At 40.8% G+C, this 14,666-nt stretch overlaps 2 protein-coding genes across 4 annotated transcripts in view; one reads left to right on the forward strand and one right to left on the reverse strand.

Moving 5' to 3' along the window:
* ube4b (ubiquitination factor E4B, UFD2 homolog (S. cerevisiae)) overlaps positions 1-14,666 on the forward strand; it is a 28,261-nt gene that overhangs the window by 3,297 nt on the left and 10,298 nt on the right. The window contains exons 3-13 of one of the 3 annotated variants that reach the window (XM_062054306.1): positions 7,790-7,925; positions 8,005-8,092; positions 8,400-8,544; positions 8,620-8,845; positions 9,001-9,489; positions 10,462-10,692; positions 11,605-11,746; positions 11,843-11,943; positions 13,307-13,421; positions 13,652-13,735; positions 14,140-14,196. In XM_062054306.1, the coding sequence (XP_061910290.1) occupies positions 7,790-7,925; positions 8,005-8,092; positions 8,400-8,544; positions 8,620-8,845; positions 9,001-9,489; positions 10,462-10,692; positions 11,605-11,746; positions 11,843-11,943; positions 13,307-13,421; positions 13,652-13,735; positions 14,140-14,196 (1,814 nt within the window). The remainder of the gene's footprint in view (positions 1-7,789; positions 7,926-8,004; positions 8,093-8,399; positions 8,545-8,619; positions 8,846-9,000; positions 9,490-10,461; positions 10,693-11,604; positions 11,747-11,842; positions 11,944-13,306; positions 13,422-13,651; positions 13,736-14,139; positions 14,197-14,666) is intronic. The other 2 variants (XM_062054304.1, XM_062054305.1) reach the window with 2 other exon arrangements.
* Positions 3,191-4,588, reverse strand: LOC133653244 (myosin heavy chain, embryonic smooth muscle isoform-like). Its single transcript, XM_062052324.1, is given in 7 exon segments — positions 3,191-3,316; positions 3,405-3,492; positions 3,548-3,699; positions 3,701-3,956; positions 3,958-4,148; positions 4,150-4,244; positions 4,247-4,588. Coding segments are annotated over 7 exon segments (1,107 nt in total). The 5' UTR covers positions 4,446-4,588.

Genomic DNA, 14,666 nt, shown 5'->3' on the forward strand with positions numbered 1-14,666 from the left:
TCTTATTAGCCTCATTCAGTGTATCATAATAGTAATCATATCTGAAAAAATCTTACGTCTGCGTGCCGTCTGTGCCTTACAATTAAGTATTCTAGTAAATAAAACCCCGGAAGACAAAATAATTTGTCTTTGTGGCGGTCAACTCCTCCAAATCCAACCACAACGTTTAGAGAAAGGAACCCATGAAGTAGCCTCCTCGTTGGCTGACGCGAAATGTAGTGAAGCGTGTGCACGGTGCGAACTTATTTGCAGTAAAGCATTGCTTTTACAGTTTGAATTCTGCCTGGTGACACAAGATTCAAGTACCCCAGCTTTAAGTGTGGAAAAAGCTGCGCAATTTCACAAATTCTGTCTGTGCCGTATTCACCCCCTCGACTTAAGTCTGCCCTTAAATGTGAGCGTTCTGAGTTATATCAAGGCTTTCCCGTACTCTCCCATCAACCTTTTTTGGAATTTTGCCTATTAGTCACAATCCTTATGTGAGATAAGCAAACATGTTATTTTTTTAAAATGCATTCTAACTCGTAAATAAACGTTAGCAAAAGTCATCTCACAATGGAGCCAATCAAACAGATCCGTCTTTAGTGAAACACTGAGCATCATGCAGCAATATTGCTTAGTGCTAAACAATAAATACAAAATATGAACATAATAAAACAATCACTTACTTTACAATGTCCGCTTTTACTGGGATGCCACCGATGGGATGTTCATATCTTCCAGTTGAGATGAAGAAATATTCATAAACCACCCGCAGGTGAAAAAAAAAAAGTGGCCTCAAAAGAGTGTTTTTTTCAGGTCTTTATCGCTGTCTCCGGGTCTAAGTTGAATGTTGAAGTTTACCAACTTCTTGGTTTATGGCTACAATCTTCTTCTATTGAGGTGAGATCTATGATTTACTGTATAATTTAGAAATCACTTTTACCAGCTCAGATGACGCTATGCAGCAGCAGCTCACCGGCTCAGTATGTCAACACTCTGGCAGCGTAAACTAGTTAGCGCTCTGTAAACATCGTGCCACTGAAAGTAGTTTGTCTGCGTTAGCACTTATAATAACATCCCTAATATATATATATATATATTATATTCAGGTCACAAGATGTAAATGGAGTATAGTTGGTGGTTTTTGAATGTTTCTTCAGAGGGCTTTATGGGCGGAATATAGTACTGCCATTAGCTGCACTGTTTTCCACCTTATACTTGCTGTATATTACGAATTAAAATCCATAAAGTAAAATAAAAACATAAGTGTTCTTGTCTTACATAGGTATTGTAAATTATGGGCAAAATTCGAAAAAAAGTGCAGTTCCTCTAAGTACTTTTGCTTCTACGCGCCCCTGGGGCCGCAATAAGTCCAGCGCCTCTGGAGGTAGAAACATTGTATTGCACTTAAAGTTTGGATGCAGTTTTCACCACACATAATAAAATGGTAGAAAAGATTGCGAGAAAACTATCAATATATTTTGATCTCCTCAATTGAGACACATGGAAACATCCATTTAGATAAGGATACAATGATCATAATGCCACTCTGGATTAACTATCAAAATGCACGTTGTTGTCTTGTCTGCTTGAGTGGAAGAGAAGACGAGTGAAACCACAGCGTAAGGGGACTGTGCATATATCGGCCGTATTTTACATCCTGGGACAAACAGACTTTTAATAAATTAACAATTTTGGCCGGACCGTGAGGCCATCGTTAAACTACATGACTGTTTAATAGAAAATACATGTACAATGTCGCGTCTATCAATTGATTTGACTGATTGCCTCTTTTATAACGAGCCCGCCTTTATTCACGACTTGAACACTTGTACCCAATGTTCTCTTTAAGGTGCGCGCCTACCCAATTGCGCACCGCTTCTGTGTCCTGCGCACGGAAAATCTTTGCAGCGCACAAATTCCAAATCTAAAATTCAACCTAAACTCTAAACAAAATAGACACACAATTTATTCTGTATCATTTTCACTGCAACTTTGTGTAGCTGCCAGGTCGTTCGACTGGCCCCGTCTACAGTGCACACCAAATTAGATTTTTTTTTTTGCGCTCAGATGACAAAGATCAGATTTATTTTGTCAGTCTCAATGCTCAATGTGCATCACGAGTCAATTGTGCGCAAATAATAGGCTTTATGTGATATATGAATATATATTTTGATTCCAGAGCGGTTGTAGAAGGACCGGAATTGACGCAGTGACGTATTTCCTTACATGCGAGTTGAAAAATATAGCTCATGTTGATCCACGCTAATGTCCGTGCCGTGCCTCCTCTACTTAACAGCCATACAACGATTAGAACCCTCCCAAATGTATTACACTATAGATATCCATTCATACATTATATTACTTTAATTTATTTTTACGTAAAACCCCCCCACACATTTTTAAGGTGTTTCAACCATATCTATGGTGGGGACTTTTATTTAATTTTTTAGTTGTAGCGACTTCCTTGTTCATTTATAGAATCTGGTCAATTTCTTTTGTTTTTACTTTATCGAACTGTACATGCAAGTGATGTCAAGGCCACATTGGGGCCTGTTCGCGTTTACACTGGATAAAGATCACATTTTATTTGTTATCTAAACAGTCAGCTAGAAAAACCATTTAAAAAAAATCCTGTTTGGCCTGCAGTGTAAACGTAGTCACTGTGATGCGGTTAACACGCAGCCAATCAATGTCATTAACAGTGTGTGTGTGCGTGTTGCTGTTTTGCAGGGTAGCTTATAGCAGCTAAATGCTGCATGCTAACTCTTTTTTGGCAAAACAAACAAGCACTGTACACCCACACTCTCCAAACAAATGTATTCTCATTCTAGTGTCATGTATTGCAAATTTTAATTTGTGGATATTAATCATGAACTGCTGTTCCTAGGTTACATAAATGCTAATAAAAACTCTGTAATGTTATGATATTAAAAGTTGTACACTGTTTTGGATCAATAACTACGACGACAACTGTACGTTTAATGAATTTACTGCGGCTCACTCCTGTTACTCCGTCACTTCCGCTCCACCATCATGTCATTCACACATGCGCATTGAGAAATGTAGCACTTGCCAAACTCCCCTTTTCTCTTTGAAGAAAAACAGTGCAAAGAAAATGTTTTCTTTTAGTGTCCTCAACAGAAAGTCAGTTTTAAACGTTCAGCTTTAATAACTAGAGTAGAATGAAAGAAAAAGTATTTTTTGTTTAGTCCGTTTGGCTTTTAAGCTGCCATACACCTTCGCTGAGAGCCTTCAGCAAATCGAGTGCAGACGCCCCCTTCTCGGTCAAACAGTCAGCGAGCTGCTCCTTAGTTACTGACCACATGATCTGCTGCAAAGTCATAAAGTGGATGACGTCCTTGATACTGCTAATTTCGACTCAAAAATATTTCTCTGTAACTGTGGGGATCTCTGATTACAGTGTAGGTAAGACAACTGCCATCTCCAAGTGCCAAAGTGTCTCCAGCGAAAATGTTCCGAACGGATCTCCTGATCTTCTTTGACTGCCTGCATATGGGCGAGAATCTTCCACCTTCTCTCATAAGCATAATTAGTTGCCCACCTTGAGTGCCTCCATCTGGATGAATCACTGAACACCACCTGCTTCCTGTACTGGTTGACATGACAACGATTGTAGTCCACCTGCAGCATCACTTCCTTCAATTTCTTTTCCGTATGTCGAACAGTCTTGTTGGCCGCTCCTCTTTTTTTTGTTTTCTTGCTCCAGCTGCTCCCCCCACTGCGGGATCTTAGCTTCCTCAGCTGTGATGGAGGCCTTAAACTTGGACTTGACGACCCCTTCCAGTTCTGCTAGCTTGACCTTTGACTCCTTGTTCTGCCGCTCCATCGGTTGACGAGCATTTGCGTTCTTCTGGGCAATGCCGCGTTCTGCAGCCACCTTAGTGTTCAGGCCGTCCACCTGCAGCATGCTTTTCCTGAGTTGGCCATTGAGCAGCTCCATGTTGCCCTGCCTCTTTCAGCTGAGCGATGTGAGCCTCCAGCCTCTTCTTCTCTTCCAGCAGCATGGACTTCCCACAGGGGCTGTTAGAAATCTTGTCTGCCAGCTCGTCTCACTCCTGTTCAGCATGTCGACGGGCTCTCTCTGACGCCGCGTGGTCATCTTGCAGCTTTAAAATTTCAGCATCAAGGATCTTGAGTTTTTTTCTCGTTTTCTTCAGACTGTGTGAACATCTCGTCCCTGGAGGACCGCGCCCCATCCAGCTCCCTCTGGTAGTCCTTCATCTACGCCTGTAGTTTTTAAGCTGTTTGATGGCCTCGTCCCTGCCTTTGTTGGCTGATTTTGTCCCTTTAGCTCATTGAGGTCCATCTCCAGCTTATTCGTTTTGTGCTTGCTCGTCTCTGGCCTGCAGGTCTTGGTCAAAGTGGGCCTTCGTGGCCTGCATGTTCACACAATAATGTCCTGACGATATCAGTTGAAGTTTCACAGGTTGCTTAAACATTATGGCTTTGTCGTTCTCAATGTCCAAAACTGCACCTGCTCTTCTCAGTGAAGTTTTGCTTAAAAGCAAAGGGATATCTTCTGGGACAAAGTCTGTCTCAATTTGACATCTAGTCTGTGCTGTCACTTTCTTTGTGGAATGGACAATTCTCCCATCGCCAATCTTGAATGGTTTTGCACTTTTTATGTCTCTCATTTTCAGCAACTCAACCTGTGTTAGTTGACTGACATAATGATCAAGCTGTTTTTCGCCACACACTGCTCTGGTACAGGCTGTGTCCCATGGTGGAGTCCCAAAGACTCCATGAATAACTCTGTGTTAGACAATATGTCTTTAGACAATACAGTATTGTTGCATTCTTCAAACTGTTAGTTCTTCAACTTCTGTTAGTTTGGCACTGTCATCTATGTGGTGGCAGTCGTTTGCCCAGTAATGTACACTTTGGTAGACTGCACATCTCGTTCTCCTACCATAACTGTCAAGTTGATTCGTACCTTGAACATCTGTTTGATGTTGCATATTTGACCGACTCCCCCTCCTGCCAGCAAACTTTGTTGTAGGCAGCCTTTATGTTGTCAAACGTGAGGCTTGGACAAGCGGTAGGTGCCAACTGTTTGTCTTTGACAATCAGTCTTGCAGTGTCTAGCAGCTTGAATGTTAACACCGCATCCAGGAGCTCCGTTTTGAACTGCCAAATTCTGCTGTATCTCCGTTCAAACTCGACAATGTAATCAACCATCAAAACGCCATTGTCTTTCATTATTTGGTCAAACTATGTATACATCGTCGTCTCGTATTGGCGGCCCTTTTCCTCTTTCAAAAACACAGAGTCCAGTTGTTTCAGAAGTGTAGTTATACCATAATCTTTGTTCACATCCCCTGTAGGTATAGGTATGTCCAGCGCACTGTCCCTCGCTCTTCCCTTAAGCGACAAGGCAACCGCCAAGGCTTGCTTCTTTTTATCCAAGCCTCATTTTTCCAGCTTTTGTAAGATTACTTCTCTTTAAACATTGGCATATGTTTATAATTACCAGCGGCCATCCTCTGCTACCAATGTTTTGGTCAATACGTACGTTTAATGACATGACACGACAACCAACGGCTCACTCCAGCTAAACGACAGTGTCACTTCCGCTCCACCACTACGCCATTCACACATGCGCAGTGAGAAACCACTTATAACACTGTGTCCCATTCTTGTGTTACAGCACACATCTCAATGTGCAAAATGGGAATGTTTTAAGGTAAACTAAATTTGATCTCTGAGGAACATGTCTCAAATTCTTCCACATCAGGACCCCCACCAAGCCATTCAACATACAGCTCATGAAAAACAAAGATTGGTTATTTTCATTGCAAGTGGGAATGGAATGGTAGGGAAATGACTGCTGTTATATGAATATTATAATAAAACATTTAACTTATGTCAGGTTTGGGACAGGTGTGATGCTGGTGTGGTGACAGTGTGCATGTCTGATGTTGCTCACATGTGGTTCAAGGAATGCTCAGGAAGTATCTGCGTTTGCTCAGACACATGAAAAATTAGGGGAAACGTTTCTTGTGGCTTACTTACGCAGGCTGGGTGTGTCCAAAGGCTTGATGGGAGAATACAAATGAGAGAAACGTCCGTTACATAAAACAACACTCAAGTGCAAACTTGAGAGTACAGTCCTATTGAGGAAAATTATGTACCGTATTTTTCGGAGTATAAGTCGCACCGGCGTATAAGTCGCACCTGCCAAAAATGCATAATAAAGAAGGAAAAAAACATATATAAGTCGCACTGGAGTATAAGTCGCATTTTTTGGGGAAATTTATTTGATAGAACCCAACACCAAGAATAGACATTTGAAAGGCAATTTAAAATAAATAAAGAATAGTGAACAACAGGCTGAATAATTGTACGTTATATGACTCATAAATAAACAACTGAGAACGTGCCTGGTATGTTAACGTAACATTATGGTAAGAGTCATTCAAATAACTATAACATATAGAACATGCTATACGTTTACCAAACAATCTGTCACTCCTAATCGCTAAATCCGATGAAATCTTATACGTCTAGTCTCTTACGTGAATGAGCTAAATAATATTATTTGATATTTTACGGTAATGCGTTAATTTCACACATAAGTAGCTCCTGAGTATAAGTCGCACCCCCGGCCAAACTATAAAGAAACCTGCGACTTATAGTCAGAAAAATACGGTAGGTACCGTAATTTCCGGACTATAAGCCGCACCTGACTATAAGCCGCACTAGCTAAATTTAGGGGAAAATACAGATTGCTCCATATATAAGCCGCACCCGACTATAAGCCGCAGGGTTTTGATGTGTAATTACCGTAGTGTATAGGGGTTCCTGCTACCACGGAGGGGATTGTCGGGACAGATATGACTGTTTGGGAACGCAAAGCGTCCCATTTATTAACAATAAATCTTTCAATCATTCAATCAAACTTTCACATCTTTGACATGGCGAACAGCATTCATGCAGAGTACAAATAATACAACGGTGCAAAGTAATACAAAGTGCTCGCCTGTACGTTATCAAAATAACCAGCCTACCGGTATATGAAAAGTCAGTCTTTAATCATTGTGTCATCGTCTTCCTCCTGCGTACTAAAACCACCGAAATCCTCTTCGTCGGTGTCGGAGAAGAACAGGCCGTAAATAAGCCGCACCCTTGTATAAGCCGCAGGGACCAGAACGAGGGGAAAAAGTAGCGGCTTATAGTCCGGAAATTACGGTAGGTTCAAAAGTCCTTAATCGGACTCCTTTCCCCTTCCCAAAAGTCATAAATAAATGTGCAAGCGATGTTTTGTTTTTTTATGTCGACAACCGCTTGTATTGACATCAGTCAGCCAATCTGAGAGATGTCAACTTAAAAAAGTTCCACTGTAACTATATATTTAAGCCTGACATCTAGTAAGGCCCTGTTGTACCTACCAAATTAGAGTTGTTCAGTTATGCTGTTGCATCCTTTACAGTTACTTTTACCCCAGTGAAAGTAAATTTTTGTGGCACTTTATCGTGTTTCGGTAAAAACGCAGAAAAGCAACTTGTACGGAAATTGTGTACAAATTGAGAACAGAAAGTGAACAACCGTCCGTGTTAGTAATTGCTACGGAGTGGAAAAGGGTAGTATTAAATAAGCTCTGCTTCTTCCTACTCCTTTTTGCACATGTAATGAGAAAATGGAAATATATGATGTATCATATTGTAACTGTATGCATGTTCAAAATAAACCTAAAACAAAAATTAAAGTTGGTCCTCCTGTGTCTGACTGAAATGTTTCCTCCACGTGTCTTTGGTCTGTTCACTTGTGTTGTACTTTTTGCAAGGTGTGGCTTATGGCAGTCAAAGTAGTGAAGGTGTGAGCTCCCTGTCCAGCTCCCCGTCCAACAGCCTTGAGACACAGTCCCAAAGTTTGTCCCGATCACAGAGCATGGACATCGACACCACCTCTTGTGAAAAGAGGTAAACAACTAGCATCCTATGATTACAAGGTCTGTTTGCGGCTAAAAAGACTTAAAAAAATTTACTTGTTTTTTTCCAGTATGTCTCAAGTGGATGTGGACTCAGGGATAGAAAACATGGAGGTGGACGACAGCGACCGCAGGGAGAAGAGAAACATGACAGAAAAAGTAAATGGCTAATGTGGATTTTTCCTAAAAAAAATACTATTGCAGTTAGTGAGAAGTATGTTTCTAGAAAGACCCAGGTTGACAAAGTATTTTAATGTAGGTTCTAAAAATGTATATTACTAAGTGGAGTTTTCATAATAAAAAAAAAAAAAAAAAGAAAATCCTGCATCAAACTTACACAAAATGTAAAAACTTCTTCCTTGGATGTATTTTCCTTTCATCACGATTATCAAGGGTCCCAGTTAATGTGTCCTAATAGAGAATATTCTGTAGTGTGATCTAACCTGTGCTGCATCTGCTCTCCTAGGACACCTCTGCAAACTCAGACCTCTCAGAAGACCAGGCTCTGCAGCTCGTTTGTAAGATCCTCCGCGTATCATGGAAGGAGCAGCATAGAGATGTCATTTTCCTCCCTTCGCTGGCAGCTGAATTTCAGCACAACCCTAAAGATGGTAGGCCAGTAATCAGCGTTTTTTTTTTTGACTGGAGCAGTAGAGACTCATCTTTACTAATTTTGTCTGCTGCAGTATTCTCTGATTTCAAAGACCTGATCAGCCAGATCCTGATGGAGGTTCTCATGATGTCCACCCAGTCGCCTGTTCACAACCCCTTTGCTAGCTTGACAGCCACCTCGCAGCCAATTGCAGCAGCCAAATCTCCAGACCGCCATTTGACACTGGTGCATCCCTCCAGCCAAGGCGGCAGCCCCATGGGCCCCGGGACGGGGTCCTTTGGTGCCAGTTCTCTGTCTAGGCAAGTAACAAGACTAAATGTTTCTTCTACTGGTCTTCATATCAAAGCTGTTTTTCTTCCCAATTGTTGTAATTGATTGCTAATGATCAAGTGTTCCAGGTTTAGCTTGTTTATCCTTGTTATGGCAATCATGATGTGATCAATATCATTTACAGCCTTTATGGGTGTGGTAGCCCTTACCCAATGGCTCTGGATGCAACCAAGAGGACTTCACCAAATATTCCTACCAATCCCTCTGCACCTCCTACACCTTCCACACCTTCTATGCCACAATTTATTGTTCCACCCAGCCCACCCACTACTACTGTTGCTCCCCCTAGACAATCCCTCAACCCTCCATCTTCCCCCATGCCCATCTCTCAGCGCTATCGGCCTTACTCCGTCACATCTCCCTGGGGGGCTCCGTCCCCATCCAGCCCAGGCCAAAGAGCATTTAGCTTTTTTGCGCCGTCTCCAAGCCCAGGTGGTCCCGCTGTGCCCCCCAATACACCGGTCCCTTTGCCGGCTACTACCGCTCATTCCCTCTCCTTGAGTTCACCCATGGCTCAGAGCCAGACCTGGTCCGCACCAGCCCCAGTGGTTCCCCCTTCTCCCAGAACAACAGCCCGACAGGCCGCCTTTGCTTCCCGGATCCCACCTTCTAGGTATCTTCTCTACCGTTTGCATGTCTATGTGTGGTGCACACGCAAGGCAGCCTACTAAAATATTAACCTGTCCCAACCAACTAAACTGTAGGTTGGAAATGGACCAGAAAGCAGACCATTTGTTTAATACAGTAAAAAGAGACTATCTAAGCCAGAGTTCTTCAACAGGGGGTCCACAGAGGTAACGCAGGGGGGTTGTCAAATTTTTGGTTGATTACTTTTTTTTAATATATATTTTTATTCCAATTTAAATGTCTTTAAATACACATTAACATTGATTCAATACATTGTAGTGTATTTTAGAAATGACAGTGGCATGGCCGGCCAATTCACTGTAATAACATGATGGATTATATTATTGTGTTCATGTCAGCATTTAAGATAGCCAACGATTAGTGCTCTAACTGCCAGCTAACAATTAGGATGCCAGTTGTCAGTTAACCGCGCTGCAGTTGCCAGCTAGCGATTAGTATGCTAGTTGCCAGCTAGCGATTAGTGCGCTAGTTGTCAACTTGCAATTAACGTGCCAGTTGCCAGCTAATGATTAAGGCGGTAGTTGCCAACTAAGGATTAGCGTGCTAGTTGTCAGCTCGCAATAAGTGCCACTTTACTGTATTATTTAAATATCTAAACACAGTATTGCACAGTAACAAGGCATATTTAGAACCAGTTTAATTTAAAATACCATCAACATTTTAGTAGGGGGTCCCTGCTCATTCTCTGGATCAGTTTGTGAGTCTCTGGCCTGGAAAACGTTAAAGACCCCTGATCAAAACTAACCGCTTTGCAAATAATCCTCCAGCCAAACGTGCAAGTAGAAAATACATTTTTCTTCCGATCTAGCTGCTTGTGTGATAATTCACACAACTATTTTGACAGATGCCAACACTGAATGTGAATATTTAGAGAACAATTAGCCTCCACACAGGCATGCAACCAACGTATAAACGTTGCTACCCTCGTTGTAACCATTCCAATTATGTGCTTCACTTTTTTATCATCTTTTGTATCTTGCTTGCTCTTTGTTCCTTTTCTTAGTTGTTTTTTTTACTCTTTCAATCTTTACCTCACTCCTGTTTTTTCCCCCCATCACGTTAGCCCCTTGTCCCTCCTGTTGTTTGCCGTCTCTGACATATCACAGGACAGCAGCGATGAAGAGCCTGAGGAGGAGGAAGATTTTGCACGGGTTCAGTTTGGGTCAAGGTACACCACTGCACGGTGTGTGTGTTTGCGCGTGCGTGCTTGCTCAGCAATGGCCTGCTGCATGTACCAGTGGGCTTTGCCATTAACGGAGCACAAACACACTGGCAGACTGGTGAAAGATTAACAAATGCAGCTATTTAGGAATGATTTGTTTGTTTATAGGCTTTAGTATTCATATTTAGTATTATGTGTTGTTACAGTTTGAGAATTGATTTATTCTGATAGCATAAATTAATTGGCCCTCGCTTATATTTCACTTCCATTTTTCATACAATGATTAAGGTTGTTTTTTTTTTTTTGCTTCATCGTATGAAGCTTGAGTATTTTTCAGTTGCATCAAATTTACTCAGTACTTTTTCATACAGCACATGTCTTCTATATTTGTGCATGAACAAAGGTGTTCATTCACAGCTTATGGTTGCTCCTGCTGAGTGATAGTGGCTGGGGGCTATGTTCAGGAACTTTCCATTTTTACCAAGACAACAGGGCCAAATGTTCTTTAACATTACATGATCTAACATGTGAAGTGTTATGTCATGATTTGATTTGTCAAATTACAATGCATCGCCTGTGTCTGTTAAATAACAAACGCTTCTACTTGTACATTTTGAGGTTTTCTATTGTGCTTTGAAGCAGCTCTCATCCAGGTTGTGATACTGCAGCTGACCACTAATAAAGCAAATGCAAGGACAATCCTCGTATCAAATTAACAAAAAGTGTGCACAACTTTTTTTTACCTGTAGCATTGGTTCTGATTTCAAGAGCTACATGCTGTGTCGCCGCCACTAATGGCATTAATACATTTCTTTCAGGGCCTGTGATAGAGAGCTGCTGTTTACATGAAGCTAACAGTGCATTTCAAACCGTGCAAATGTTTTGTTCACGTGATTGTTTTTCCTTGTTTGTGTTTAGTCTTGGGGCATGCGGAGGGTCGGTGTCTTGTGATTCGGCCGGAGACCGCTTCACCATTGAAGCGTGCAAAGAGACAGAGATGCTGAACTACCTCATTGAGCGCTTCGAGAGTGTTGGCATGGAGGAGAGGAAAGCTCCCAAGGTATTTGTTGCAGAAAAATTAACAGCATGTAGTACTGTTTTCTTTAGAGTGAATCTTACGATATGAGCTCTTCTCCCTTTTCTTTCTTTTCCTCAGATGTGTAACCAACCTAATGTCAGCCAGCTTCTTAGCAACATTCGCTCTCAGTGTATCTCTCACGTTGCCCTTGTCCTTCAAGGTTCTCTGACCCAGCCTAGGTAAGTAAGCCTATAACCTATATATCGCCACGCTAAAACATTTGGCTTAATATGTATTTGTAGTAACACTAGTGGTCATTTTATATTTGCATTTGCTCTTTCTTTAACTTTGGCTCTAAATCCCAATTACATTGGTACCTCAATTTACTTGCAAGCCCAATTGGTTCTACGACCAAGCTCGTAACTCCAAACGCCCGCATTTCAAATCGTCACCCAAATTAGTTAAAATAAATCGTAAATCAAACATTACAATTTTAATATGTAAGATGCCTCTCAAAAATAAAAATAACATTTTTAGATAATAAATATTGTTTTAAATACAATACCATACAATGTACTTCAAGTAACTACAGGAGTTTTATGAAATAATATATTGATGATATTGTACAGCATTTACCTTGGTGAGTGGACTAATGCGGCGTCTCCTTTGTGCTTGTTTTTGGTTAGTTGTTATTGTTATGGTTTATGTTGCACATGGACGTCTGTGAGTGACGGACCAGAGATCAGAGTTGACCGCAAGGGATGTGTAAGTCTGTGTACCTTGATGAATAAAAATACAGTTAGCAAGGGTAATGTTCAATCGCCCAGTTTGTAGAGACAGAACAAACTGAAATACGGCAGGCACACAACTGGTAGCTTCTCCATTTTTTCATGGGTAAACACCCTCAGCATAGTCAATTGTGCAGACTGACGATGCTGCGGCTATGATTTCTTTCTTTGATTCGTTGGGTGTCGTCTACTTCTTCTCACCGCTCTCTTTCGCACTTACTTTCTCCATTCTGGTGGTTCCAGTGCAGGCCAGTAGACCAGATCTTTTGGATCCTACAGGGTTCAGTCTGACAATCACCACGCCAACAAGCCTTTTCTAAGTTACATAAAGAAACATCACAGGTTTACACTTGCACACTTGTTTGAAAAGGAGTAGGAAAAAGCAAAGTTTATTTACCGTAATTCTACATATTCAACATGTCCCAGCAATTAGTACTGATAGTTTGTTCAAGCTCTGTGTTTGACATGATAAACAATAAATACATTGGCAAGAGATTAAAGGTGAATGAATGAATGCAGTACATAAATGAATAAATACAGGAGTAAAATACTGACAGAAGAACTAAACACATTTAATAATTAAAACATTTAATTTATTCTTTCAAATCCTTCACAGCATATAGTTTATTATCCTAATGTGCCTGTTCCAGCTTGCAACACAACTGAACCTAACAACACATTTGTGGTCCTTCATCCATCTGTTTGAGGACATTCTGTCTCTTTTTCCTTTCACAGTCTCCATGGTGACCTGTCTTTTTTTTCCCCTCCCCTCACATCATTTATATATTTATTTGGTTGTGTGCACTACATACAGGAGCCCTCTGCATCATTCTCTGCTGGTCCCTTATATGCTGTGTCGGAACCTTCCATATGGCTTTATCCAGGAACTGGTGCGCATTACCCACCAGGAGGAAGAAGTGTTCAGACAGGTGGGCACTACAGCACATTTGAAAGTTCTGTACATATATTTGTACCTAAATTTATCTAGCATGGAATTTTTCAGTGTGACATTCAAAACACGGAAACTGCTCAGTACATGGAGACTGACTGCCACCCGCTAATATTTACTGTGAAGAATAATGTTCTATTAAACATTTGTGGTTTTCTTGCACTATGAGTCAAATTTCAAAAAGTGACCCTCATGATGTTACCTTCCCAGATCTTCATTCCTATCCTTCATGGGCTGGCTCTAGCGGTAAAAGAATGTTCCTTTGACAGCGACAACTTTAAATACCCCCTCATGGTAAGATGGTGCCTTAGTTCTATCTATAGTACAAGGTAAAGATCCAAATTAACACGATGACCGTGCAGGTAGTCCAGATGGGATCAATGTGGTGTTGGCAGCTAGTCCGTATATCTACTCAATAGCATGGAATATCTGGATCCTTATGCCAATATTTGACACTTAGGTAGTTAAATATAGAAAATACATAATGTTCCCACAGGGATGCTTCTTCTGTTTGAATACTTTTTACCTGAAATGTAATATACCTGAGCATGTTAATCTATTTTGTCAGGGAAACACACTATCTTACATTCCTCATTTATCATTAAAAAACATTTAAAGAGTAAACAAAACCAGCGAGTTAAATGAAAAGATTTTTTTAAATATACCGGTACATATAATATTTTTGTTTGTTTCTGCAGGCATTAGCAGAGATTTGTGAAATCAAGTTCGGAAAGACTCACCCTGTGTGCAGTTTGGTAAGTGCACAGCTAGATGATGCATAATTTTGTCCTTACAGCTCACACTGTTGTTAGGCTTTCTATCTGTAAGACTGTCTTATGGCAAGACAAAACTGGATGACTAAGTGCTTATGTTTTAATTTCTCCGCTGCATTTGATTTTTTCTTATTTGTCCATTCCTATTTTATTGTCCCATGATTTTCAAGGAAGTTAAACTCCTGGTTAGCACGAGATATTATTTATAGGGGTTTCTGGATAAAACTTATTCACTTCCGATACGATACCTATATTGAAGCCTTGAGTGTTGATCAAAACCGATATTAAACCGATAAAATATCACCACAAATCAAAGTAAAATACTTTTGTAGTGTGAAATGTTAGAAAAGGCTCGATCAAATAAAATTACTCAGAAAATAGAGGTAGGTATGAAAAACACTAAACTTATGACAGATTTATGCTTTTAAAGTGCAGTTATAACTTGTTTTAGG

Source organism: Entelurus aequoreus, linkage group LG07, assembly GCF_033978785.1.
Source record: "Entelurus aequoreus isolate RoL-2023_Sb linkage group LG07, RoL_Eaeq_v1.1, whole genome shotgun sequence".
NCBI lineage: Eukaryota > Metazoa > Chordata > Actinopteri > Syngnathiformes > Syngnathidae > Entelurus > Entelurus aequoreus.